Source organism: Podarcis tiliguerta (genome assembly GCF_965153285.1).
Source record: "Podarcis tiliguerta genome assembly, chromosome: 17".
NCBI classification, from domain to species: domain Eukaryota; kingdom Metazoa; phylum Chordata; class Lepidosauria; order Squamata; family Lacertidae; genus Podarcis; species Podarcis tiliguerta.
In genome coordinates, this window is record NC_139550.1 from 38,297,866 (window position 1) to 38,323,856 (window position 25,991).

At 48.6% G+C, this 25,991-nt stretch overlaps 2 protein-coding genes across 2 annotated transcripts in view; both read right to left on the reverse strand.

Moving 5' to 3' along the window:
* The window catches only part of EMD (emerin), a 90,632-nt gene that overhangs the window by 61,488 nt on the left and 3,153 nt on the right, over nt 1-25,991 (reverse strand). The window lies entirely within an intron of this gene.
* CACNA1F (calcium voltage-gated channel subunit alpha1 F) overlaps nt 2,398-25,991 on the reverse strand; it is a 59,413-nt gene continuing 35,819 nt past the window's right edge. Inside the window, exons 27-48 of the mRNA XM_083420945.1 lie at nt 25,702-25,848; nt 24,123-24,324; nt 23,258-23,416; nt 21,544-21,654; nt 19,922-20,005; nt 19,396-19,416; nt 17,188-17,316; nt 16,891-16,956; nt 16,270-16,361; nt 15,857-16,016; nt 14,622-14,749; nt 13,400-13,496; nt 13,085-13,187; nt 11,461-11,562; nt 10,363-10,493; nt 10,132-10,251; nt 7,808-8,031; nt 7,552-7,692; nt 6,741-6,904; nt 4,872-4,984; nt 4,402-4,707; nt 2,398-3,108 (exon numbers count right to left, since the gene is read on the reverse strand). Coding sequence (XP_083277071.1) covers nt 2,797-3,108; nt 4,402-4,707; nt 4,872-4,984; nt 6,741-6,904; nt 7,552-7,692; nt 7,808-8,031; nt 10,132-10,251; nt 10,363-10,493; nt 11,461-11,562; nt 13,085-13,187; nt 13,400-13,496; nt 14,622-14,749; nt 15,857-16,016; nt 16,270-16,361; nt 16,891-16,956; nt 17,188-17,316; nt 19,396-19,416; nt 19,922-20,005; nt 21,544-21,654; nt 23,258-23,416; nt 24,123-24,324; nt 25,702-25,848 — 3,112 coding nt within the window. The 3' untranslated portion in view covers nt 2,398-2,796. The remainder of the gene's footprint in view (nt 3,109-4,401; nt 4,708-4,871; nt 4,985-6,740; nt 6,905-7,551; nt 7,693-7,807; nt 8,032-10,131; nt 10,252-10,362; nt 10,494-11,460; nt 11,563-13,084; nt 13,188-13,399; nt 13,497-14,621; nt 14,750-15,856; nt 16,017-16,269; nt 16,362-16,890; nt 16,957-17,187; nt 17,317-19,395; nt 19,417-19,921; nt 20,006-21,543; nt 21,655-23,257; nt 23,417-24,122; nt 24,325-25,701; nt 25,849-25,991) is intronic.

Here is a 25,991-nt window from a genome sequence, read left to right on the forward strand (position 1 = left end):
AAGGCAGCGGCGAGCAAGAAGCGGGTCTGTGCCCCGAGACCCTTACAGTCCCAGGGGCGGCAATGGAGGGAGCTGCGAGGGAAGGTCAACGGGGAAAGGGGCTCTGTTCGGTTCAGTTTCTCTGCAAAATGGACTGGCGGCTTATTAAAATGATAAAAAGACAACTATGCTGCATCACACATTGTATTTGTTTTCTAGATCTTTTGCTGGCTTGGAGGAATTTTGCAGGGTGTGTGGAAATGCTGTGCATTCATTCTGTCTGTTGCAGCAACAGTGACGTGTAGGAAATTACAGGGCGACAGCGACTGTTAGGCATCGGTTGCCTGTTCTCCAGCTATATGTGACCTGCCCAGGATGGCTCTGGGTTACACAGGCCCCTGGATGCCATTTTGCTTCACTGATGTGAGCTGCACAATGGTCCACGATTTGCTAGACTAAAATATGGCAAGCCTGGAAGCTGCTTCACTTGTAATTTCCAGTCCTGGTCCCAAGAAGGTGGGAGCTGATACTCACTCTGAGGCTGCAATCCTAACTCCACTTACCTGGGAGTAACCCCCGTTGTACAAAAGAGGAGAGAAGTGAAGAGACATGGTCAGACTTGCAGTTTGGCTGACCTTTTTGTTTGGTCAAGGAACATACCTATTCCCTTGCAGGGAATCTGGCAGGAGCCACATGCTGCCTCCAGGCGATGAGGAAGCCATCAGTGGGTGGAACAGGATCATCACATTTGAGACCCTTTCTGCCACCCGCTTCTCCCCGCCCCCCAATGGCCAGAGGGCTGACATGATTGCTTGTGTCTGCATGGGCATAGCCACGATTTCTGTTGGGGGGGGAACCTCAGCTTTCCCCAACACCCTCCAGAGGTTGTTGGACTACAACTCCCATAAACCCCTGAGAACATGCTGTCTGGGGCTGATGGGAGTTGTAGACCAAAGCACCAGGAAGACACCAGGTTGAGGAGGCTGATCCAGCTGCCTAGAGGGAGCTGCAGTTCTACTTACGGTTCAGCCGGAGCAACTTTCAAATCTTTCTTGTCTGACTTCCCCCGGCAGATTCCACTTGGAGCTATCCAGGGTGCTGCCCGCTTTGCTTGTTAGCTTAGGTGGACCTTGCCCTCTGCTTTGCCTGACTTTGCTAACCTGAACTTGCTCTCTGCTTTGCTTGACTGACATTGGAACTGGGTCTGGCTCTTTGGAATCTGACCTCAGCTCTTTTGACCTTGCCCTGCTAGAACCTGACCTCTACTTGACCAGACATTGTTTTGAGATCCTGAACAGGCACCAGCCATGTGACCTTGTTTCTCTGGAGTATGTGCCTAGCACACCCACCCACCACTTAGGATACAAACCTAGGAAGAGTTACGCAAGTTTAATAAAACCCAGCGGGGTCCTATAGAGGCAGCAGCCAAGGCTGGCTGTATACGAATATATGCGTTCAAAGTAATTCTTTGACTCTGGGAGTTTTGATGTCAGCAATCTCAGATTTCCAGGCAGTCTTACATTGAGAAAAGTGGTCCTGCTTCGCATCTTCTGCCTTCTGGGTGGGATCTTATGAGTAAATGTGGACTTACAAAAGTCGCAGTGTAACTTACAAGCCCACCTTTGTTATTATAGCTAGTCTAATTAAGAAATTGGCATGAAACCCAAACTGGCTGCACTGCATATGGAGCTGATGGGAGGATTGTTCCCTAGCAAAGCAGTTTAGCAAAAAAACCAAAACAAAACAAAACCCCACTGCTAAGGGGAATTGTGTAATTTCCTTGTGGGGATTGGTGGTGGTGGTCAGTCCACTGAACATCTGTCTGTATTGGTAGGTGACTCATGGAAGGCATTCTGTCCAACCTTTAGCCATATAACTGAAAACCATTAATGTGACCTGTTCGATTATCCATTCAGGTGGGTGGTGGACCCTCCCTGCTCTCCATGTACGTGAGTACAAAACAAGGGCCCCGTAAAGTATACTGGATTAAATTTTGATCGCATTTATGAAACACCGTATTCTACAAAGAGTTGGTGGAGGTTAAAGAAAAGGAAAAGTGGGAAACTCAGGGAGAAGAACACCTTATTTTTTCAATTGCCCCCCCCCTTCTGTCCAGTATTAGAAGCTGCAACTATGATTTATAATGTACATAGCTGGTAGGAACATGACTGGCAACCCCCATCAGTGCCTGGACCTCTGTGGAAAGACACAATGGGATGAACCGACAGCAGCCCCTGGTCACAAGGCCAGCCCCCATATTGGATGGGATACTATGGCTGAATAATATGGGTATGAATAGGGGAGCAATCCTAAACATCTTGTGATGCCTCTCTTATCTTCTTCTTTTTGGGTTGATGTGCATCACATAGTCTTATAAGAATAAAATAATATATATATATATAAAGAGGCAGCAGCATCTTTCAAAGCATCTTTTTATTGCTTCTGATAGAAAAAGACATTGTCTAATCGCCTTGGAACCCCCCCCCAACCTCTTCAAAATCCACAATCCTTGCTCAGAGGAAGAAATCCAGAGGTCCCTTTCTCTTTCTGGACCACTGGGAAGGAGTCAAAAGCCTGGAGAAGGGGCAGCAAGGAGCAGACTGCCTAAACCAGGAAAGTAGTAGGACAACGTTTCTAGCGGCTGCTTTTGTATCAGCCAATGGGAGGGCAGCATTTTGTCTCCCATCCTTTGGCAGTCACTCCCACCATAGCACAGCTTTGGGCAAGCCTATGCCTGTAGACTACAAAGGTTGCAGAGTGCTAGGTATCTCGCTGCAGCAGTTCTCCTCCTGTGCCCCGCCAGGGGGCACTTCCTGGTCAATAAGAAGTCACGCAGGCCATCTCGTCGCCCAAGTCCTCTTCCTCACGGGAGCGGAAGGGCTCCTCATCGCTGTAAACGGGACCTAGGCTCCCAGCCCCACTGTGCTCCCCGTCGCTGCTGTACAAGGCGTGACCACCACCACCTCGGCTGCTGCTTTCGCTACCAGGGACCTTGCGACTCAGCAGGTCTGTGGCAGCACTCTCCATCTCATCAATGGTCATGTGGCAGGCATCAGCAATCTCCCGCTTGGTGAAGGCCACAAACTTTGGGTCCCGTGCATAAAGGCCTAGACCCTCAGAGATGAGCACCTGGAAGAAGAAAGATGAAAGGGGTCTGCTAGTCAAAGTTATGCAGTACACAACCAACCAAGTCAGTAGCTCAGTTTGGACATCACACCAAATCATGGTTAAGTAAGCTTACCTATGTTGTCTAAATTGGTAAACTAGTTTCAGTCAGCTGGCAAACTGGAAATAGAAATCATGGTTTGAAGTGACCTTGAAAACCATGGTTTGTGCTCACTGTGGCTTAGGATGATTCCTGAACTGACAAACCATACTTATGGTTATCACTCTGCCTCAAGAAGCTGCTGCACAACGGAGGTGGGAGCACACTTATGAAACCAAATAAGCAACCATGGCCAGCCTGTTGTATATTTGGAAGTTCAAACCATGGTTTGGATTGTAAACTATGGATAACACAATTCATGGATCGGCATGCTGTCTTAATAGAGCCAGTGGATTCCATAGGTGAGAGACCCAAAGAGCCAGTGGATTTCATAGGTGAAACTGTTGTCCTCCAACATTTAATACCACAAGCCAAACACTAGAATGGATATCAAATCCAGTAATTTGAGAATCACATATTTCTGCTAAAAGCAAATGCCTGATTTTAGCCTGCACAGTGTTGGGGATGCGCTAAAAAAACTTGTAAAGCTGTGCCCAGTACAGCCTTCGAAGGCAGCCAGGAGTGAGGCTCTGGCTCTTTCTCATTCTGCCATTGCCAGTAGAACCAGAACGAACTCTGCATAATAAGGATGACACCAGCTGATGTGCACTTTTGGTTTTAGGCTGCAAAATCTGGCTTTATTTGGCATGTAATTTGACATAATTTTCAGTGCAGCACACATACAACCCTCCTAGCGATAAAATCTCTTCTGCCCTAAGCAGCATACCAGAGGACTAAACCAGAGGAGCTTTCCATACTGGGGCTGGTGATATCCTTAAGTAAGAAAGGTTCACAAGCTGGAGGGAAGGCACAACTTGCCACTCCCACCCCCCACATTGTATTTATGTGTGGTTGTAGGCACACTTGCATGAGGCTGAGTAACCAAGGGAAAACAAAAGGATTTAAATACATACCAGTGTTTCACAAACTTGGGTCCCCAACTCCCATCACCCTGAGCTAGTAGGATCAGTGGTCAGGAATGATGGGAGTTGTAGTCCAACAACAGCTGGGGGTCCAAGTTTGAGAAACACTGATTCACCCACCCCCACCCCAATCAAGGTGACAAAAACTATTCTTGCAGGAGGGATGAGGGGGCAGTGGAAGGTGGGTCCCAAAGAGCTTCATCCCAGAGACAGAGAAGTCTGCCTTGCACTCACCGCCTCCACCAGGCTGTCGGCACTGCCAGGCTTGTCGCTGTAGCTGTGCTTGAGTGGGCCGGGCACACGCAGCTGGCCATAAGAGCGGTAGGGCAGCTCAGGCTCATTCATGTACCAGCGCCCTCGCGACATGGGCGGAAGGCTGTTGCTGTTCTTCTCCCAGCTGTGCCCTGGCAACCCGTCCTCCTCCACCAGGATTAGTGGGGCATAGAGCAACCGGCCCCGCTTAGGTGGCGTGGCCCACGACTGTGAGGATGCTGTTGAGGAGTGGCTGCCACTGTGCCACGAATCATAGCTGCCATAGCCCTGGTACAGAGGAGAGAGCTGGTGAGATGGCCAGTGGATGGGATGGCCTCAGCAGTAGAACAGAAGTATGGTACGTATTAAGTCAGTCTCTCTCTCTCTCTCTCTCTCTCTCTCTCTCTCTCTCACACACACACACACACACACACACCCTGTGCAAGAATTACCTGTGCACGTGCGCGGCAGGGTGGCGCATTCTGGTGGTAGGTGCCTGGGATGGGGATGTCATCACAGCTGCCTTGACGCTGCAGGCACTGGATGCTGAAGGCTGGTTTGCGGCCTGCCAAAAGCAGGGAGGTGGGGAAAGGAAGGCCAGAGAAGGTATAAGAGGCCACAAGTGTGGGGTGGCTGCCCTCTGCCACACCAGCCCATTTGGCTGAACCCACTGACCACCAAACTGTTTGTTCATTTGATATATTACACACCAGTGTTTTCAGAGGGGCTCACAATGTTTTTAAAAAGGTTTTTAAAAACAAAGACACACCAAGAAACATAAACTCTCACGCCACAATAACATACAGAAGAAAGGACAGCAAAGCAAACAAAAGACAAAAAAACAAAAACATACAGCCGAGACAATAACTCTATAGTGGTTTAAAAGGCCTGTTGTTTGTTTGTATATCTGGGGGGAAATGTCTTGTTGTTGGAGGGAGGTAGTGTGAGTTGTGGGGGGGCAGAGGTGAGTAGGCCGTATTGCTGAGTCTCTTCCAATTCCTGGATCCAGCAAGGAATAGCAAGGCCAGGTTCTTTGTAATGGCCACCTAAGTATGGGTCATTAGTATAAGTGAGGAAGCTGCTCTGTCCCTGCTCCCTCACCTGCCTGGTAGTGGTAGTGAGAAGGGAAAAGAGTTGTGAGATCTGGCTAGAAGAAGCCAGAAGGCCAGAGAGGGGGAGATAGATAGATGATAGATAGATAGATAGATAGATAGATAGATAGATAGATAGATGATAGATATAGATATATATAGATATATATGTCTGCTGCCCCTCATTCCAAATAAGTTGAACCCTGGGTAAGTGTTGAGAACCCCTGGAATCTCACATTGCTTGGCGATTGGAGTGCCACGCAATACCGTCTCTCTCTACATATACACAGTGATACCTTGGAAGTCAAACGGAACCCCTTCCAGAAGTCCGTTTGACCTCCAAAGCATTCGGAACCAAGGCACGGCTTCCAAGGCAGGAAGCTCCTGCAGCCAATCGGAAGCTGCGGAAGCCCCATCAGACATTCGGCTTCCAAAGAACATTCGCAAACTGCAGTTGGCAGCGTTCGGGAGCCAAAATGGACGAGTAGCAAGGTGAACCCTGAGGAACCATTAATGAGCACTGGTCAGTCAACCAGCTACAAATTCAGCTAACAGTTACCTTGTGCAGCCCCCATTTTACCAGCTTCCTTGCAATAATATAATGGGGAACTTTTTCAAAAGCCTTACTGATTCATATTCTCTATGTCCACAGCATTCCCCTGATCCATCAAGCATGTAACTCTATCAGTGTTTAAATGCTCCTCTCATGAAGAAAACTCCCTGTGCATAAAATAGCTGCATTCTGACAGAAGACTTCTCCCTGCTAGCTTTCTATCTGCAAGAAGCTACCCACCCACTCCCAGGAGAACTTGGAACCAAAGTTTGAACTAAAGTCTGAAGAAGTACTGTCTATGAAAAGCTTTTCTGCTTGACTCTGCAGCATATACGGTGGTACCTCGGGTTAAGTACTTAATTTGTTCCAGAGGTCTCTTCTTAACCTGAAACTGTTCTTAACCTGAAGCACCACTTTAGCTAATGGGGCCTCCGGCTGCTGCCATGCCGTTGGAGCATGATTTCTGTTCTCATCCTGAAGCAAAGTTCTTACCCTGAGGTACTATTTCTGGGTTAGTGGAGTCTGTAACCTGAAGCGTATGTAACCCAAGGTATCACTGTATTTAAAAAGGGGGTGTATTTATGACCCAGAGGAGCCATGCAATCCAGCCCTCCTCCTCCACTTACGGACTCCCAGAGTCACTTGCCCAGGAGACCCAAGTTCCCTGCCATCCTGACCTGTGGGTGTGGGAGGCAGGAGGCGCCTGCGCTTGGGTTGCCTGCCGTCCAGCATGCCATTGACCATCCCATTGTTGATGCGCCGGGAGGGGAGGGGCAAAGAGCCGCCATAGCTGTTGTCCCAACGACGGCGATGGGGCTGAGGAGTGTGAAGACAGGGCTGCCTGCGTAGGGAAGAAAGCACACAAACCAGTGAATGACAAAACAGCCTTCGTTCCTAATGGCCCTGGAACCCTCGTTCTTTGCAGCCTCGGCGCTGAGTGAGCATGCCGGCCCCAAGGAAGCAAAGGCCTGGAAGGGATTTGAAAAGGCCATCAAATCCAACCCCCTGCCAGTTCGGGAAATCCACTATGACAGGTGGTCAACAAAACCTCAAACGAAGAGTCCACCACTACCATCCGAGGCAGTCTGTTCCACTCTCAGTTTGCACCAAGAGGAATTTCTTCCTGGTGTTGGGATTTGCCATAATCACTAACTGTCCACATACTGTGGCCCTTCAACAATGAGGGCCATATATCATAAAGACACCAATGTCTATGCTGTCCCTCAGTGGCGACATTGGGTCCGGATGCCCCTTTCACGTAGTTATGGTCCGCGGATGGAGGAAATTATGTGATTCTTTACTATTTGACTTCTGCATGAAGGAGAAGGATTGCAGCAGAAGGTGCCACATTATTCCTCCACTGAGATGTTATCTGGAACAAGGTGGAACTGGACTACAGGGAAGCAGTCATTTTGTTATGGCAACTTGCAAATAAGGCCAGGGCCATGTCCAAAGTTGTTCTGTTCTGTCCCAGGACCAGACTCTTACCTGTCACGGGAGGCCAGGCTCTCAGAGTCCTCTTCCCGGCTATAGTATCCCTGCTCCACTGAGGTGTCCTCCCTGTAGTCTTCGGTGTGTGTGGCTTCTTCATGCACTGTAGGTGGGATGCCGCTGCTATCAGAGCTCCGCCTGAAGAGGTACAGAGGGCTGTAAGGAACTCTGGAATCCTGGCTCCTGCCTCCCCACTCAGCCACACCACACCCTTCCTTCCCCCGCAAGCCCAGGACCTCATCCCGGCCGGCACCTGCTCATCCTGCGCCGGGTGGGGATGTTGGGCAGTTCAGCAGGTTCCTCATTGCCCCCAACGTTCTCCTCATAGTGGGTTGGTCCATTAGTCATGTGGGAGAGGCTGACGCTTGAGGGGTGCCGGGAGCCCACAAGGCCATTCATCAGAGTCTTGTTCTCCCCGTCTGGTGAAGCAGCTGTGACGTGGTGGTCAGGTGCACTGCCATACAACGCCTCAGAGCTCTGTGGGAAGAGAGAAGCCTGGGCATGTCATAAAAACCAACAGTGCTTCTGAACAGTCCATTGCTGCCCTCAGATCACTTCACACATTACAGGAGCACTGAAGGTCTGCAGCACAAAATCTGGCTGCTTCTTTAAAATATGAATGTGTGAACTTTGATCTCCTTCATCTCTCCAGCTCCTGACCACTTATGCATATTCTTTCTTCCTCAAATTTGCATTCTGCCAGTCCTTCCCTCCTGAGGCTCCTCTGCCCTCCGACGTTCTCTCCTTCACTACTCTGCCTGGACCATCCTTACTTGCAGCTCTAATATGAACTGGCTTTTCTTTATGACTTCCAGTGCAAATCTCCAGCCCTGATATAGGGATGCCAGAGAGATCCCATGCTGAGAACAAGGCTAATGTTTTCTGGCTGCTCCAGCCAGAGGCAGCTTCCCTTTTATAATGGGAATTTGGGCTATGAGCAACCCTAGCATCTTCCTACCTCTGTGCCTTTCCAGACATCTTTTTTTATTGAGCATTCATCATGATTTGTTCTCATGATGCTATTGCTGCAATTATATGCAACCATGCTTTCAATACCATTGCGCCTGCGGATGTGCTGGGGTTGTCACAGGTTTCTGTCAGCACAAAAGTGCCTGAGCTTCTGGAGTCGGTATTGACAAGCCATGAGCACTTTACAACTTTGCAGAAAGAATTCTTATTTCCTTCCTCCAAATCTCTCACAACCTTTGTAATTTCTTCTCTTCTGGAATTTGGAACAACATATTGTACACACGTCTGTTCTCTCAGCAATTCAGTTGCAGCCTTTTCCAATTTGGGAACAGAACAAGGGGCGTGGAAAAGCAGCGGAGAACTGGTTAGTGGAAACATTTCCAATTTGGCATTCCACACTAAGCTCTCTGGGAAGGTGGTTGAAAGAGCAGAAACCAGGATTTACCTTTCAAAAGAATTTGCTCTCCATCACTTTTTACGTAAAACGATTCTGTAAATTATTTTCAAATCTGCTAATTAGATATACTATGACACTCTATCATAATAACTGAATAGAATACAGTTCTGGAAGTTTGTATACAGTAAATATTAATTTAGCATCCTTTAGTTTGAATGGAGGGTGGTAGCAAACAAAATTAAAACCAAGAGGAAACAAGAGACTATGCAGTGCCTTAAGTTAAAGCAGCCATCCCCAACCATTTGGGCGTAATAAACAAGAGTGATGGGAGGCGCATTCCATCAATGCCTGGAAGGCCATGGATTTCTCACATTGTCTAAGCTTTGTCTAACTTCATCTATCTCTTCTATAGATTTCCTGGCAACTGGCAAGGAGGCCCCTGGTGGTTATTATTCCACTGCCTTCCTCACTGAGCTGCTCCATGTGCTCCACCTCTAGAAAATTATTTCCCAACCTGAGATTTGATAATAACTACTGTGAATGTGGCGTGAAATGTCCCTTCTGAACTCCAGTGGACAATGTTTTTGGCCCTATGGTAATCTTCCTCTCTGGCGATCACTCGTAGCCAAGTAAGATTGTCTTCCATGAAAACGGTCTTAACAGTGAGTCTGTAAGTGGAGGTCAATTCTGGATCCACATGTCCATCCACAGTGGGGACAGAGGTTTCTGGGCAGGAGTTGATCATGGTGAGGGATTGCCAAGTGTGCCTTCCTCTTAGCTCATTTCTCCTTTTCGTCCTAAGTTCAAGCTTCTTCAAAGTCCATGACACCTTTGGTCAAGGCTGTTCTCCAGCTGGAGTGCTTGCAGGCCAGTGTTTCCCAGCTATCAGTTATCCCTATGGTAGTAGTCCATGATAACCAATACTCTGTCTGCTTTTCTGCCCTGCTCAATTAGTGGGCAAAGAGGAGGCATCACTGAGGTGATGAACCTATATTTGGGCTGTACCATGGGAGCTGCCATGACTGAATTCTGCTCTGTTAAAAAGAGAAATCCCAACTTTAGCATTCTTCCTAACATGTGTTTTCCAGGTGCAGGGAATGTTTTGATATGGAGCAGCATTCAGTCATAGGATTCTTCCATATGTTGAGTCCAAAGTGGTGCACTCCAGATGGAGGTTAACTCACTCAGAGAAAACTAGACCAAAGGCTCACCTTATAGGTCACGGTTTCCTCCTCACACACAGTTTCCTCAGCTTCCTCCTCTTCTTCCAGGTCACAGGACATGGCCCGGCGGATCTCAGGCCCCAGGTCTTGCAAACTTTTCAACCCAGCCTGAATGGGAGAGAAGCACCGAAGCAGCAGGATCAGCCAGCCTGGTATCCATGTTGCATTCTCTGTTCATTAGGGCAGCTAAGAGGCCCACAGCAAAACAAGGATACTCACCTGCAAGGCAGTAGAGTTGCTTGGGGACCCATCTGGACCAAGCATTCCTTTCTCCTTCCGCTTACGGAATTTACGGAAGTAATCCTGGATCAGGAATGTGGCATAGAACTTTCCAACAGTGACCTCCTCCTCTGCCAAGGGAAGACGTTAAGTGCACTCTTGTTAGGAATCTGTGGCTTGTTTTTGGGAACATCTGTATTTCCAAAAAGCTCCATGGAATAGGTGGGCTGGTTTTTAAAGGTCACAGTGTCCTATGGCATCTTAAAGAGTACAACCTTAATTTATGGTGGCAGTCTTGAAGGTGCCACAGGAGCCCCTTTATTTCCTCTGAAACAGATTAACATGGCTCTTCTGCAGATCTGAAGGTCTATTTTTCCCAAAGATGATCTCCATCTTGCGCCAAATACAATATGACTTTATTTCCCCCCAGAGTGGCTGGGGAAACCCAGCCAGGTGGGCTGGGTATAAATAATAATAATAATAATAATAATAATAATAATAATAATAATAATTGCAAAATTCTTCATATGTGCAAAATCCTTCATAAACAGGGCTGGCAATGGGCAAGACTGGCACCTGCTCCAAGGTCCATGATTGCTGGAAGTGCCCATAAAGCCAACACAGCCTCTGACTTCCCCATTTCTCTTGATACTCTGGAGGTATGTGGGTAGGACACATTAAAGCATGGTGTGGTTTTGCCCGGTGCCTGCTGTAGATCACTTACTTGGTGCTCTGCAAACACGCAATACTCTCCCAGTCCCCTAGGTCCACTGAACTCCTTGCGTCATTGCTGCAGGAATCCCAAATATCACTACAGCATCATGTCTTCCAAGCTTCCTTTCCTTATCCTTTGTTGAACTTGCCAAGGTGGCCCTCAGAAGGTAAAGCAAATGCCACCTCCGGTTGCTACACAACAATGCCCTAAGCAACCTAGAGATTACTTCAGTGCTTGGAGCAGCCCTGAGAGCAAACCAGCACCCTGTTAAATGGGACTCAGAGTAGGTTCTGGATGGAAAGCCAAGAGTGCTTGGTTCAGTTTTTATCTCTGGGCAGTGGGGATGGAACAGAGTCCGGTTGCTAGGACAAAGGGGCACTGACCTTCCGGTGGAGGGATAACTTCATCCAGGATTTTGGGCTTGGTCCGCTTCCAAATCTTTTTGATTACAGCACGAAGCTCCTTATTTGCCACATCCAGGTCTCCTACAAGAGTGGGGGGAGAATGAGGACCACACCACACATTTAAAGCACATGGCTCCCCCACAAAAACCTGGGAAGTATAGTTTACGCCCAACAGAGCTACAATTCCCCAAATCCTTTAAATGTGCTTTAAGTTTGTGGGTTGGATCTGAACAAAACCCCTCTTCTAGATTCCTGCACTAGGGGGTTACAGTAATGCCTTGGCACCAATCCGTGCCCTTGCAGTCTACTCTGGGGTTTGCCTGTGACTTCTCAGGACCCTGCAGCTCAAGCCCAAGTCCTTGCAATGGCTGTTCCACTGAACTAGTCCCGCTTACATGATTCTCTCCATCTATACATATGACTGGGGTGGGGAGGTGACAAATGCCCCCCACAGATCACCCCTATTGCCTGCTTCTGTGGTTAGGCAGATGTTCTGTGGAATATGAGCAGTGGGTTCTAGTCAGTTATGTTTCTTGCTGCATTTTTGTGCCTTTAAAATGTTTTTTTTAAATTGTGTTTTGTATTTTGTTGTCTATATGAATTATGTAAAGGTGGTGCTGTGGTCTAAACCACAGAGCCTAGGGCTTGCCGATCGGAAGGTCGGCGGTTCGAACCCTCGCGACGGGGTGAGCTCCTGTTGTTCAGTCCCTGCTCCTGCCCACCTAGCAGCTCAAAAGCACATCAAAGTGCAGGTAGATACATAGGTATCACTCTAGCGGGAAGGTAAACAGCGTTTCTGTGCGCTGCTCTGGTTTGCCAGAAGTGGCTTAGTCATGCTGGCCACATGACCCAGAAGCTGTACACTGGCTCCCTCAGCCTATAGAGTGAGATGAGCGCCGCAACCCCAGAGTCATCCGCGACGGGACCTAACAGTCTGGGGTACCTTTACCTTTATGAATTATGTAAGAAATTTGATTGGATGAGTAATCCCAATACAAAGATAATGAGTAACAAGCAAGCGAACAAACAAATGCCCAGGGTCACCACTGGGGGTGCCTTGTGAACAACGAGGTGTGCATAGGGTGGGTGGGTGGGGGTCCAAGCCAAAGCGGAGTGGGGTGAAGGTGGGGCAGTGGAAACCGCAGGTGGTCTGACCCAAAGGACAGTTGCAGGAGGTGGGGAAGGAGAAGTGAAGCTTAGGACCAGATCGTATTTTTAATGCTGGGTCTTAGCCCTGGAATTTGGAATGTAGGGTCTGCAGAGTGTGGCTGAACAGCCCGCTTTATTTGTGGCCACCATTGACCCTTTCAAGGTATTTCTTTCCACAATCCTGCAAAAGCCTAGCAGGGAAGGAGAGAAGTTTCTAACTTTCCACTTTCTCTTCTGTGGATTTCCAGGGAAGGAGTATTTCAGCCAGGTGTGTGGCATAAGATGGGAGTTGCAGTTGCTACTAGCAACTGGGCAAGTGGATTTGCATAAATCCAGTTACGTGCTTGGAGAAAAACCATAATTCCCGGAGAGTATAAAATGTTCTTTCTCATTAGCTAGTAACAATTCTGCATATACTGAGGACAAGCGCCATGAGAACCGTCTTGCACCTCACCTTCTGTTTTGATCTTGAGGGATGTCCGCACCAAGGCAAAGAGAGTGGCATTGAAGGTGACAGTTCCATCGGAGTTCAGGGGCATGTTCATCGCCACCAGCCTCTGCAGAGACAAATGAATTAAAAGCAAGAATCCTTGTCACCTGTCCTCCCCAGCTACCTCTCTACTGCAGCCCCATCCACCTCATTCCCTTCATAAAGTCCTCCAAGGGAACCCATGAGGACTGATAGGCTCTGGAGCTAGAACCCGGCCACGATGTTCTCCTAGGAAGCGAGAACCCAGGAGTCACACTCAGGTGGGCCCCTTGAGATTACCTTGCAAGCTACTCGGTGGGGGCAGAGTTTCCCAAAGCCCAGCGGGGGCTGTATCCGGCGTAGTAGAGTCACTACATCAAGGTGCTTGATGCGGCCCCTGGAGGAAGAGAACTTATTTATTAGTTGCAGGTTTGATCCCTGTAAGGGACAGTTGCATATTCCTGCATTGCAGGGGGTTGAACTACATGGTCCTCAGGGTCCCTTCCAACTCTAGAATTCTGTGATTCTATTATTTATTGCATTTATATTCTACTCTTTTCTCCATGGAGCTCAAGGTGGTGTACATGGTTCTTCCCTTCCTCATTTAATCCCCACAGCAATTGTGACTGACTCCAAGGGGAGCTTCAGGGCCAAATGGGGATTTGACCCTAGTCTCCCAAGTCCTAGTCCAACACTCTAACCACTGCACCACATTGGCACCTCAAGTGGGTGGTAAGGAGCTGTGGGATAGGTGGGGTGCTGCTTCCCTCAATGGGACTATGAGTGGTGGCAGACTAGCCATGGCCTAGAAAAGACCCCTATTCCTTATCTGAACTATGTGAAGCAAAACCATTGCTCTCCTCCAGCTCTGCTCCTCTGGGTCAGGAAGTGACAGGTCCAAGTACACTGTTTAGCAGGGGCATCTTACCCATAGGGGCTAATGGCGCGGGGCGCCAGGGCACCAAGTTCTGGAGGGCGCCAGGGAAGAGGCAGAGGCTGGACACAGCACCTCCTGGCATCAGCTCGCCGCCCTCGCCTGCCTCTGCCATGCCACGCCAAAGCAGCGCCACGCCCGGAGCCTCCGTCTGCCGTGGCCACCGCAGCACGAAGCGGCCAGCTGAGTCAGGAGGTGCCGTGTCCAGCCTCCACCTCTTCCCCGCTGGAGAAGCCGCCCTCCAGCCGCTGCCTGCCTCCTCCAGCCCCGCCAGCAGCGCCGGAGCACCAGAGGGAGCATTGCACCATGGCGCCAGATATGCTTAAGATGGCCCTGCTGTTTAGGGCCCCTTGTGGCACACAATTACACTGGCAAAAATGTTAAAATAACTCCCCTCTTATTGCCTGAGATTTCAAGATATTGTATCACGGGACCTCTGCAAATGAAGCTATAAACCAGGAGAAGGACAAAACGTCTCTCTGCTGCCCCTAGTAGAAAGTTCCAGAATTTCTGGATGATCGGAACATTCCATTGCATTTCCAGGTAAGTAGTTACTGTAATTGCAGAAAAAAGACATGTGTCTCTTACTTGGCAGCTGGATCGTACTCTGACCAGATCCTCTTGAATTCATCAAGATGGTGGGGACCCAGAATGGACCAGTCCCGGGTCAGATAGTCAAAATTATCCATGATGACAGCAACAAAGAGGTTGATGATCTAGAAGAGGTGAAATGGCGTGAAGGTCAGTGAATGCACCCAAAGAGCCCATGAGAGGCAAGGAGAGCAAGACCTCAGAGGCAAACAGCCTGTTCCTCTGAACATCAAGATCACTAGGACCTACTCCCAAGTAAGTGTCTTTTGAGTTGTAGCCACCATTGGAAGGCTTTCCATGAACCAGAGCTCATAAACTCTTATGGAAACTGCTTTCGGGGCTTTGACTCAATGTTGGAATGTGCACAATTAGCACCATGTTGAGGACAGATAAATGAAAGTCCTTCTTCAGACAGTTGGACTATGGAACTCACTTCCCCTGGATGGAATGGCTTTAAAAGAGGATTAGACAAATTCACAGTTGAGAGGGCTATCAATGGCTACTAGCCAACGTGGCCATGCTCTGCCTCCAGAACTGGAGATGGCAATGCTTCCATGGGAGGTGAGAGGGCTGCTCTTATGCTCACGTTCTGCTCCCTGGCTTCCCACAGGCATCTGCTGATGCTGAGCTAGAGGGGCCATTGGCCTGATCCAGCAGGTTCTTCTGTTCTTATGAGGAGAGCGCATGAGAGCACGGGCAAAGCCCATTTCCGTCAATCCACATGTTTAGGATTGGAAAATGCCCAGTGCCAGCTAGAGGCAGTAGTGAAAAAAATGGGTTAAATCTGGCACAGACCATCTGCCTAAGATTTAGTGCTGGTACAGGGATACCACCAAAAGGTGTAAGGCACACACTGAGGCACTTTGCTGTTCCTCCTGCACTGTCGTTCTCTTGCACATTGGCTAAGCAGAGCCGTAGCAGAAACATTTTGAGATCTCTGGGCAAGGACAGATAAGAACGCAACCAAGGGATGAGGAGGAGAATTTTGAGAGGACAAATGGCAGGGAGGTAAAGGGTTAAACTTTAATGGAGAGCAGGAGCTCTCTCTTAAAGGAAACCAAAAATATTCTGCCCATTCCCGGCCCACCGCAGTCCCCCGCCTGGTGCAAACAAGGGCTTTCACGTGTTGGCTACAACTGGGAGCCTGGCTTTGCAAAGCAGGATTGGCATCTGTTTTTTTGGAACTGGCTGAGGCGGAAGAGAGCCGAGGGAAGTCTGCTGCAGAGTCTCACCAAGAAGGCGCAGAGCATGAAGAAGCTGATGAAGTAGACAATGGCAAAGTTGCTGCCACAAGTGAACTCCTCGCCAGGCTCATAGTCGGACTCAGGGTCACAGCGTTTGCCAGGCAAACTGGCCAGCATGATCTCCTGCCAGGCTTCCCCTGTTGCACACCTGGAGGAAGAGAGAGGTGGGAAGAACATGGTGAAAGCCACCAACTGGGGCTAAGGACCGAGGCACCCTGTGGGAAAGGGGCAGAAGCTTTGCTGCGGGGGGCACTTAGGAAGATGTCATTATTCCTCAGGGGCTCCTGTTTTTTCCAGTCAGCTCACTGGTTCCACACACCGAGGGACCACCAGAAGGTCTTAAAATGGGCTTAAGTTGTTAAATGCAGAAATACTTTTGCTTTGTGGAGGCAAAGAGGCACCTGAAGAGCAGCAGCACCGCCTGCGGGAAGGTCTGGAAGTTGTTGTTGCGGTTGATTGGCGTACCGTCCTGCATGGCCACTTTGCCAAAGGTCTGAAAGGCAAGGAAAGCACTCTCAGAGCCATGCCAAGATGCCATGAACAGATTCCAGCTGCAGAATCTCTGTGAAGCCAACTGGAATACAAACCATTAAGCCCTCCTCTCCCATGAACTAGTGGAGAATGAAACTGCACCAGCACCACACAGCTAGAACTATGACAGGAAGCAGGATGGTGATTACAGCACTGGACCAGGTCCAAGGCTTTCCTGTATGTGGTGATAAGCGAAAGCCCACTTAATGTTTCTCACAGGCATCACTCATTCAGCCTGCATGCTACAGAATCCTATGCAGTACTCCGGTTGGAATAGCAGGCATGCACATGTGTTTGTGCATGTATAAGTAAGTGTGCTGGGTGTCCCTTTTCTTAAAGCATGTACCCACACACATGACGCACCCAGAGCCCCTTGCACAATAAAGGCACACAGTTCTAGCAAAGCCCATTCATAGCACACAAATTGTGGCATGAATTAATTTGCTTCTTGGCAAGCTTGGAGAGCAGTAGGGGAGGCTCCGTCCGCTCACCTGCATACCGATGACTGCGTAGATGAAGAAGATCATGGCAATAAGAAGGGCAACGTATGGCAAAGCCTGGAGGTGGAACAAACACAGAGTGAACTGGGAGTACTGGACCCACCCACCAGCTACCAGGCTCAGACATGCCTGGTTTAGCCCAGTACACAGCACAGCCTATAAAGATGCTTCTGTTTGTGCTCAGCATTTCTCTAGCATGCTCTTCTCCTCCCTATGTGTTGGATGGAGCACAGCACGCTTTGATCTACTGTGGGAGGGAAAGGCCACATCCCAGGAAATCCCTCTGACCTGGAAGGATTTGATGAAGGTCCAGAGCAGGGTGCGGATGCCCTCTCCTTTGCTGAGCAACTTGACCAGGCGCATGACACGGAAGAGGCGGAAGAAGGTGATGGAGATGCGAGAGCTGTCCTCCGAGCTCTGTGGAGGCAGAGAGAGAAGTCAGGTTGCAGCACCCACATGACGACAACAAAGAACTCCATGCAAGTCAGGCATGAGGGATCGTGGCCGTCCAGATAGACTCCACTCCCAGCAACCCTGGTCCTCATGGCTACAGCTCAGGGATGATAGAAGCTGGAGGGCTGCAACATCTGGAGGGCCACAGGTTCCCCACCACTCCTGTCTGATGTATAGACATGCTACATGCAACTTGGTGCACAGCAGATGCAAAAGGCAGGGAGCCTTTTCAGGCCCAGGGCCACATTCTGTTCTAGGCAACCTTCCAGCGGCTGCATGCTGGCACATGCTGTATCAAGAGCAAAATTGGGAAGGCAGCAAATGTAAATTTTGCTTTTGTACAGTAGATTAGTTTCTGCACACACTCGGGCATGCCTTTCTACCCTCCATCCAGACCAGCAAGAGGCATGATCAGAGCTCAAGGACACATTCCAGACAGGCAAAAATGCTTGTGGTGCAAAGCAAGGCCAGTGGGGGGGGGTGTTGCTTGTGGGCAGGGGGCATGGCCAGGAGAGGTCTGGAGGGGAATGCTTAGCACTTGAGCCTGAGGTTCTTCACTCCTGAACCGAACCCACCCACGTAGGGAAGATCCTTTTGGCTCAGGTCAGGTCATTTCCCCAGCAATCCACAGGTCAGCAGCAGCCTGTGGGAGTTCATAAACAGAGCCTGGTGTCTGTCCAAAGCACCTGGTGCCAGGAGGAACACTGCCTCTGCACAGGGAGGCTCCATATAGCTGTCCTAGGCAAGACATATGTATCTTGGGATCCCATATTCACACAACCACAGGGCATCCTATACACAAGACAAAGGAAACAAAAAGCCCTTTTAGCATCTACCCTGAAGGCAGAGCAATCTGATGGGAAGGCCTGCTACAACTTCTCCCAGGTTCAGAGCTGCCTGCTTTGCCCCGGCCCAGGATCAAGGGGAAGAGGGTTGCCAGGCAACTGTGCTATCTCCTTTGTTGGGCATCTTTCTGCTGCTGTGGGTGACATAAGGAAGTGCCTGCTTGTGAAAGTGGCAGCAGTGGGGTTGGATTCAGCAAGAAAGAAGGTGAAGCAAAAGCCCCAGATCCAGGCAGCCCACCACTCAGGACTACCTTGATAATCACATGAACCCTGTCAATGTTTGCACACATCGGGCCAATGCTGCCTTTGCACACACAGAAACCTCATGCCAGATGCATGTTCACCCATCCAAGGGCAGGCACGGTGTGTCAGGAGGACCCAGGGCCACAGTAGATGAATGGTGTCAGGTGAGGGAGGGTTCAGCCTGAGCACCACCAACCAGCACTAGCCAAAGCGTAAGATTACAAAAGACCAAGCACGCCTGCAAATAAAGCCCCCTGATGCCAAAAGGCAAAATGAACCAATTGATACTAGTCCCTGACTCCCTATGAAAGCAGAGTGGGGGCAGACTGGCTGGCTTTGCTGCTCCTTGTGCTGATTAATACGCAATTTTGCTTTGTAATTATGCAGTTTTGCCTTCCCCCACCTTGACGGGCATTAGGTCTGGCAACACATCAGCTGCCAACACCTGGTGAATCATATGTGCAATTACTCAAACATAGCACACTCACAGCTATAGACACACACACACACACACACACACACACACAGCATTTGCACACAGTTGCCTGAATTTGGAGGCCCTTAAATGATCACTTGCGACCCCCATGACACCCAGTTACTCTCAATATCTGACCCTGCCACCACAAGACTGCTTGTTACCCCCAAGCTTACACCATCTGCAAACACTTAATTTATTACATGATATACTGCATTTCCTCCAAGGAGCTATATGTGGCGTCTCTCTCCATTTTAGCCTCACAACAAACCTGTGAGGTAGATTAGGCTGAGAGTTTGCCACCCAGCTTCGTGGCTGAGTAGGAATTTGAACCTGGCTCTCACCAGTCCTAGCCTGACAATCACTGCACCATACCGGCTCTCTTATGAACCTGTTTGTTGCATACACTTAGCACTGACGCAGCTAGCCCTTCCACCACCCCTTTCCAAACTTTCTTGAGATTAAATACATGTGCAATACCTCTCCAACATGACCTCCATTCTAACGCAGGATAATGAAGGGAATGATGATGGCAAAGACGAAACGAGGGTTCATAACATCCAATGGGAGACAGCGGCATGGCAGAGAACAGGTGAGAAAGTGAGAGAGAAATAGCAGAATGGATACATAGATGGATAGACAAAAGGCAAAGAGACAGGCAATTATAAAGGTGGATGAATAAATGAACTCCAAAAGATGCTTTGCTTTTAAACCATCTAATCAGTTTGGTTTATTGCATTATGCAGACGCAAAAAACTTAAACTGGGATCTAGCACAAAATTTTATATCTTTGTTTAAAAGCAGATTTCCAGACCTCAGGGTACTATGTTTGAGTTATGCTGTCAAAAAGATACAAGTATTCAGGGTATTCATTCCATACATGTGCGGTGCTGCAACACATCCAAACTCTTTCAGCAACTTTGCTGCAGGTGTGCTAACATTTTCCAGCAGAAGAAAAAAGCTGAGGCTGTTTCAGAGGACACATTTCATGTTGGGAATGACTCACGTTGACTTCAGTGACTGCGATGTCAACTACACTCCCGACCACGATCAGAGCATCAAAGGTGTTCCATGCATCACAGAAGTAGTGCTGGGGGAAAGAGAGAGAAAAGGCCACTCTGGAACAAATCCTGCATAGATTCTTGTGGAAAAGCAGCCAGAGCTAGACCCACATGCACTTCTTTTTCCTATAGGTTCTAGAATTATACAGAATCATAAAATCTTTGAATTGCAGAGTTGCAAGGGACCCTGAGGAGAAACTTCTGTCCTTCTCTCAGTTCCGCTGATAGAAGGTAATTCCATGGTTACTGTCAATCAGATGGTCTGACTATTAATCACTCTGGAAGATAAGAGGGGTTGAATGGGAGGAACCTCAAATCCTTTGACCTCTGCTGTCTGCACCTGGGGGCTTGGCTGCAGGTTAGAATGAGCAGGCAAGAGGGGGAGCTGACATCTCCGTAAGAACCCCTTGTGGGTTCCTTCTTAAATGCTTACGGGACAAGATAAACTGTCTTAGAGATATTTATCTGTCTGCTGGTGAAAAAATATAATCTGAAGTCCTGTAAAAACTGCTTTCTGTTTCTAAGTATAACAAAGGGGAAAATGGCCGTTCAAACGTCAAAGGCAGAGTGAAAAGCCTGATTTATGGTTGGCTTCCTCCCACTGTAGACTTGCTGAATTCCAAGTGTGAACAGCATTCTGGGAAATGCTGCAAGACCTACCTGCTTGGGCTGGCCTTTGGAGCTCAGGCCTGTTGGAAACAGGTGGAGGGTGAGGAGGGAGTGAAATGAACATGAAACTTGATCCTGGTTTGCTTTCTTATGCACTCTGGGCCTTTGGTGTGAGTTGGGCTATGTATCGAATGACATTCATCATACATTTTTTTCGGACTCCTTGGAAGTGTTAGCTTGAAATGCAGAAGGCTCCTTTTGCAATATTTTTATATGCTATAGGATCTCATGCAAAGAGGCTCTCTATAGATACAATAAATCCCTGATGTAGATTTCTCCCAAGAAAGGCCATTTTCACAGAGAAGGCTTCAATTACTCTGGAACTTCTCTTGCCAGTGCCTGGATCCAAAGATTGGTAAGGTCAGGCATTTGCTGAGGCCTGAAAACTGATAAATGGCCACTGGCTTCACTTTCCACAGGCACCAAAGAGCATAGGAGGCAATGGGAGGAAATTCTTGGATTGCATGTCCTGTCTCTTCCAGGATAAGGGGCAACCTTGAGAGTGCCTTGCCTGATACTCCACAAAATCCTGGAGTCAGAATTGCATGTCACACTAGTTGCTGGAGCAAATGATCATTATCAATGCAGGGGATTGAAACTAAAAGCCTCAGACCCTGTGGGATTATTATCACTCAGCTGGAAACTTGTGAATACTGGCATAATGCCAAGATTCCTGCCAAGCTCCAGAATTAACTTGAAAACATATGGTTGTTTATGGTGAGACTCTAAGCCAGGTGTGGAGGACCTGTGACTCTCCAGGTATTGTTGGGCTCCAGCCAGCATGGCCAATTATAAAGGTTTGATGGGTGCTGTAGCTCTGCAAAATCTGGGGGGCCGCAGGCTGCCCACCTCTGCTCTAAGCAAAGTATCTCTTGAGTAGAACCCCCAGCTCCCAAACCTTGGGCTTGAAGGCAATGATCTTCAGCACCATCTCGACAGTGAAGAGGCCTGTGAAGACCATGTTGAGCAGGTCCATGACATAGTTGAAGGGCTGGGACTGTTCGTAGTGCTGGAAAAGGAGAAAATGCACAAAGCATGTAGGAGCACCTTGGGGATCTTGTGGTCCTCAAGCTGGGAGCTGTTGTGATTTGGTGCTTTGCAACCTTGTTCTCAAAATCCACCCAGCATTCCCAGGTTCTTTTGGGCTCCTATCTACCATACCACACATTTGTTGGTTGGCAGCCAGAGGCCCTTCCACTGGTCCTGATTTACTGATCAGCCATGGCACACTGTCTGTGCACACACCTTTCAGCAAGTTTGTACCATGGACTCTGTCTTGTCTCCATCACCTATCTTTCTACCTTGTTGCGAGGTGTGACCTGGGCTTCTCCTGCCTTCTCCCCATCCTCTCCAGCACCCCACCTTCCACTCAAGGGTTGTTCCCTTTGGAGTGAATATTGCCTCAGCTTCAGAATGCCTGTCTCCTTTAGTGTGCTTGCCTTTGGGGGTCAAAATCCCAAAGTATAAGTATGCCATGCACTTCACTGGTCCTAGGTATTTTGAGAAAGCAGGATGGGGGGGGGGAATCCTGATCTACCCTCAAGTCCCACTGGCTCATATTCACTCTTCTGCAGGGCTTTTTTAAAAGCTGGAACTTGAAAGAACTCAGTTCCAGCACCTCTCAGGTGGGCACCATTGCCATTCTAAGAAAATGAGGGAGGTGTTCATGGTGAGTTCCAGCATCTCTTTTTCTAAAAAAACAGCACTGCTCTTCTGGATGGTCTCCTTTAATACCAAAAATAGCTGTCCACATGAACATCTCCCCCAGAGCCAGCGTTTCTCTGCCCTTGAAGCCCTGGCACCTCACAGCCATTGAACACCGCCACTGTGCATCACATTCCCTTTGTTCTCATGACAAAGTTCTGATTCCTGCCATCACTACAAGCCTTGGTACTCCAACACCTCAGTCCTTTTCTCTCTCTATTTAAAATAAAGACAATGGTGTGTTGTTGTTGTTTTAAAAATGATACAAGTATCAAAATATGCATGTACAATAGGCCCCTCTATACAATAGGCAAAATATTACCCTGTGTATGGGTTGTTTAAGCATAAATTCCCTTTCCCACAACACAGACTTCTCCCACACCAAAGTGAGCCCTATTCTACCAAGTGAGCTTCTTGGTCTCTCCACTTCTCTTTACATTCTGAACTGTGTGCCTGTCATCTCACACCTTTCTCACTAAGAATCAAACTAGTCATGGCAGGGGCTGCCTTGCTTGTTGACTCATGTGTCTGCTCCACTGATGTTTGGAAATGGGGATTGTGAGGTGGATGGGCCTAATTCTTTCTTTAAAAAACAACAAAAGGAGCTTGAAGGTAATGTGTGCCTCTTCTCTCCTGATCTTATCTCACGGTGCTTCAAGCCCACTCAGTTTCCTACATTGGGAGCCAGGCTGAGGCAATGGAGCACAGGAAACTAAGGAAGGGAAGAGGGTTCTGTTTCATTCGTCCACATGCTCCTTTTGTTGTGTAGATTTTTTGGCTTTAGACATGAACAGGACAAGCAAGTGAAGGACAAATGTCCCGTCTCTTTGGCCTCATCTGCCTTCCATCACCAATCTCCCCCTCACATACCCTCACTGCCCTTCTCATTGTTACCTGTTCACTCTCACCTGCACAGCCAGTGCAATGGTGTTAAGCATGATGAGCACAAACATGATGTATTCAAAACCAGTTGAGTTGACCATGTACCAGAATTTATACTGGTATTTGTTCTTGGGGATGTAGCGCCGTAACGGCTGGGCCTTCAGGGCATATTCCACGCACTGCCGCTGTGGAAAGTAGAAGAGTTTTAGCTAGAAAACAATGAACAACCCTCCACTAACTGCCCCATAAACATCATCACCACTTCAAGGTATCTTTGAAAGCTCTCCAGATCCCAGGCATGTTAGGGAGGTCTTATTCAAAGATATTGGTTCTGGAGCCCCAAGTTGACATTTGATATAGACTTAAGGCCACAAGGAGACTAGTAGCCTTGCTGCATGAGCAATAGATGCTAGTACCATAGGTCTCTGCAGGCAATCAGTTTAGACCTCTGGCAAGAGCAACCTGTTATTCCCCTTGTAGATTGCTAGGTGGGGAGGAAGAGGAGGGACAGAGAGGGGAGGGTGAAGGATAAGGGTGAGAGAAAAGGAGCGAGAAGGGATAGTCCCACCCACTTTTGGTTCTGGTCCCGTCCCCTGAGAGATTATACCCCCCCTGCCAAGGAAATTCAGCCCTCAACAGAAAATGTTCCCTGCCCCTGCTTTATTCAGTACAAGGAATTGCGGGACAGTGACTGGAGGGAGAGAGACAGAAGGAAAAAGCCACAGTCTCCACCAGCTCCATCAGAACTGCACAAATTTGAAGTAATCGACTGCTGAAGTTAATGTGGCAGCAGAACAATGAGGATGGGTTGGTCATGGTGGCAGTGAGGTTGGGAATAAGTGGGAATGGTGATTTGCACCAGCAGAGCATGAAGTGAGGAGAAAGAGATACCTGGTTCTTGTCCAGCTCACAGTTCTTGTATTCCTGTTCTCCCTGTGCCCGGAAAGTGATGATGACGAAACCCACAAAGATGTTCATCATGAAGAAGGCAATGATGATGATGTAGACAATGAAGAAGATGGAGATCTCCACCCGGTAGTTGTAGATGGGCCCCTCGTTTTCTGCATTGGCATCGATAGCCTTGTAAAGTAGCCTGGCAAGGGCAAAGTGGTGAACAGAGAGCATAACAGTGAAGAGGAGAGACAGACCCATAAAAAGCATGAACTACCATTCTGTGGACAGGATATACGACCATTTGGATCCCTTCCAATCAAGAGCCTGTGCCTCATCATGGAACTGAAACTGCCTTGGTTGTGCTGGCCGATGATCTCCAGCAGGCTAGCGACAGAGGTGAAAGCTGTTTCCTGCTTCTGCTGGATCTCTCAGTGGCCTTTGACACGATTGACCATGACATCCTTCTGGACCGTCTAGAGGAGTTGGGAGCTAGGGGCATTGTTATGCAGTGGTTCCACTGGGAGCGGCCTCCAGGCAATAAAACACTGGTCTTAATGGATCCACATTGGTTCCCAGTACGTTTCCAAGCACAATTCAAAGTGTTGGTGCTGACCTGGCACCCAAATTTCCAGGGCCAACACCCATAAAGGAGCCCCACTGACCAAGATCGCCATCTTGGCTGTGACTTGACATGGGGTGTGGATAGGCAGTGATAGCACACCTAAGCCCTATGCTCTGTTAAAGCACACCTCAGAGTTCCTGGTAGCAGTGCAGGATACATTTTCTCTGTTCATGTAAAGTGCTAAGGGTGTGAGTGTGTCTCAAAGCAGCCCTTGCTTTGCAGCAGTCAGGCTCCTACATCTTACTTCCCATGCCACTGAGGCATAGTCTTCCTGCCCAAGTAACTGCAGGCAGAGCTGTATTCCTCAGAACTCCCACCAAGGCACCAATTCAAGCTTCCCCAGTTGACTCAGCCCCTGTTCATGAGACAGAGGCTCCACCGAACTCTACAAAGCCTCATGCTAGCAACCAGCCCAATCTGAGCAACTCCTCCACAAATGTGGTGTTCCTGTTCCCTGCCCTCCCTGCTCCCCAGCTGCCCCTCTCAGAATGCCAGCCTTTTTCTGCTTTGGACTTTGCCACTTGCCTCTGGTGGATCCACCTGTCTGGTAGAGCCTTCCCTCCTAATACTTGGCCAAGTTGCCCCAGGAGTCCCAGAAATTGATGCCAAGTATTGGTCTAATCCAGTCAGGAATTTTTATAGACTGCAAAAAGTGTGGGAGATGATTCAGAAGGCAGACATAGGAAGAGGCGTGGAAAAATGGGTGGATTTCCTTTCCAGTCTTCAATAAGTCACACAAGCTTCTTTATTATGGCAGAAGACAACGGGTAGAAAGCTAACAACACGATAACTTGCGTGTGGCAAAAGAGCTGTGTCACGCTTTATCATGTTCACATTTTTGTTTTACATAGTGACATGCCAGAGAATTATGGGAATGGTGAGAATCATCACAAACACAATTATATACACACATGTGTGCACACCCTGTGCACAATCCCCAGTAGAGTAACTCACGCTGGCCAGCCTTCAAAAGTAGAGACAGTGAAAAGGGCCATCATGCCCGACAAAACATTGTCAAAGTTGAAGTCACTGTTGAGCCAGGCACGCTCCCGCACCATTGGGTGAGCCACATCTCCATCCTTGTAGACAATGAATGTGCCCCTGTGTGCAGAGGAGGAGGAGGAGGAAGAGGAAGAGGAAAGGAAGAAGGAGCAGAAGGAGCTATCAGTATGGGCTGCACCTGGGAGTCATTGAATTTAGACAGGCAGACCAGATCCCAGAGTGTAACCCTAACACAATTTCCA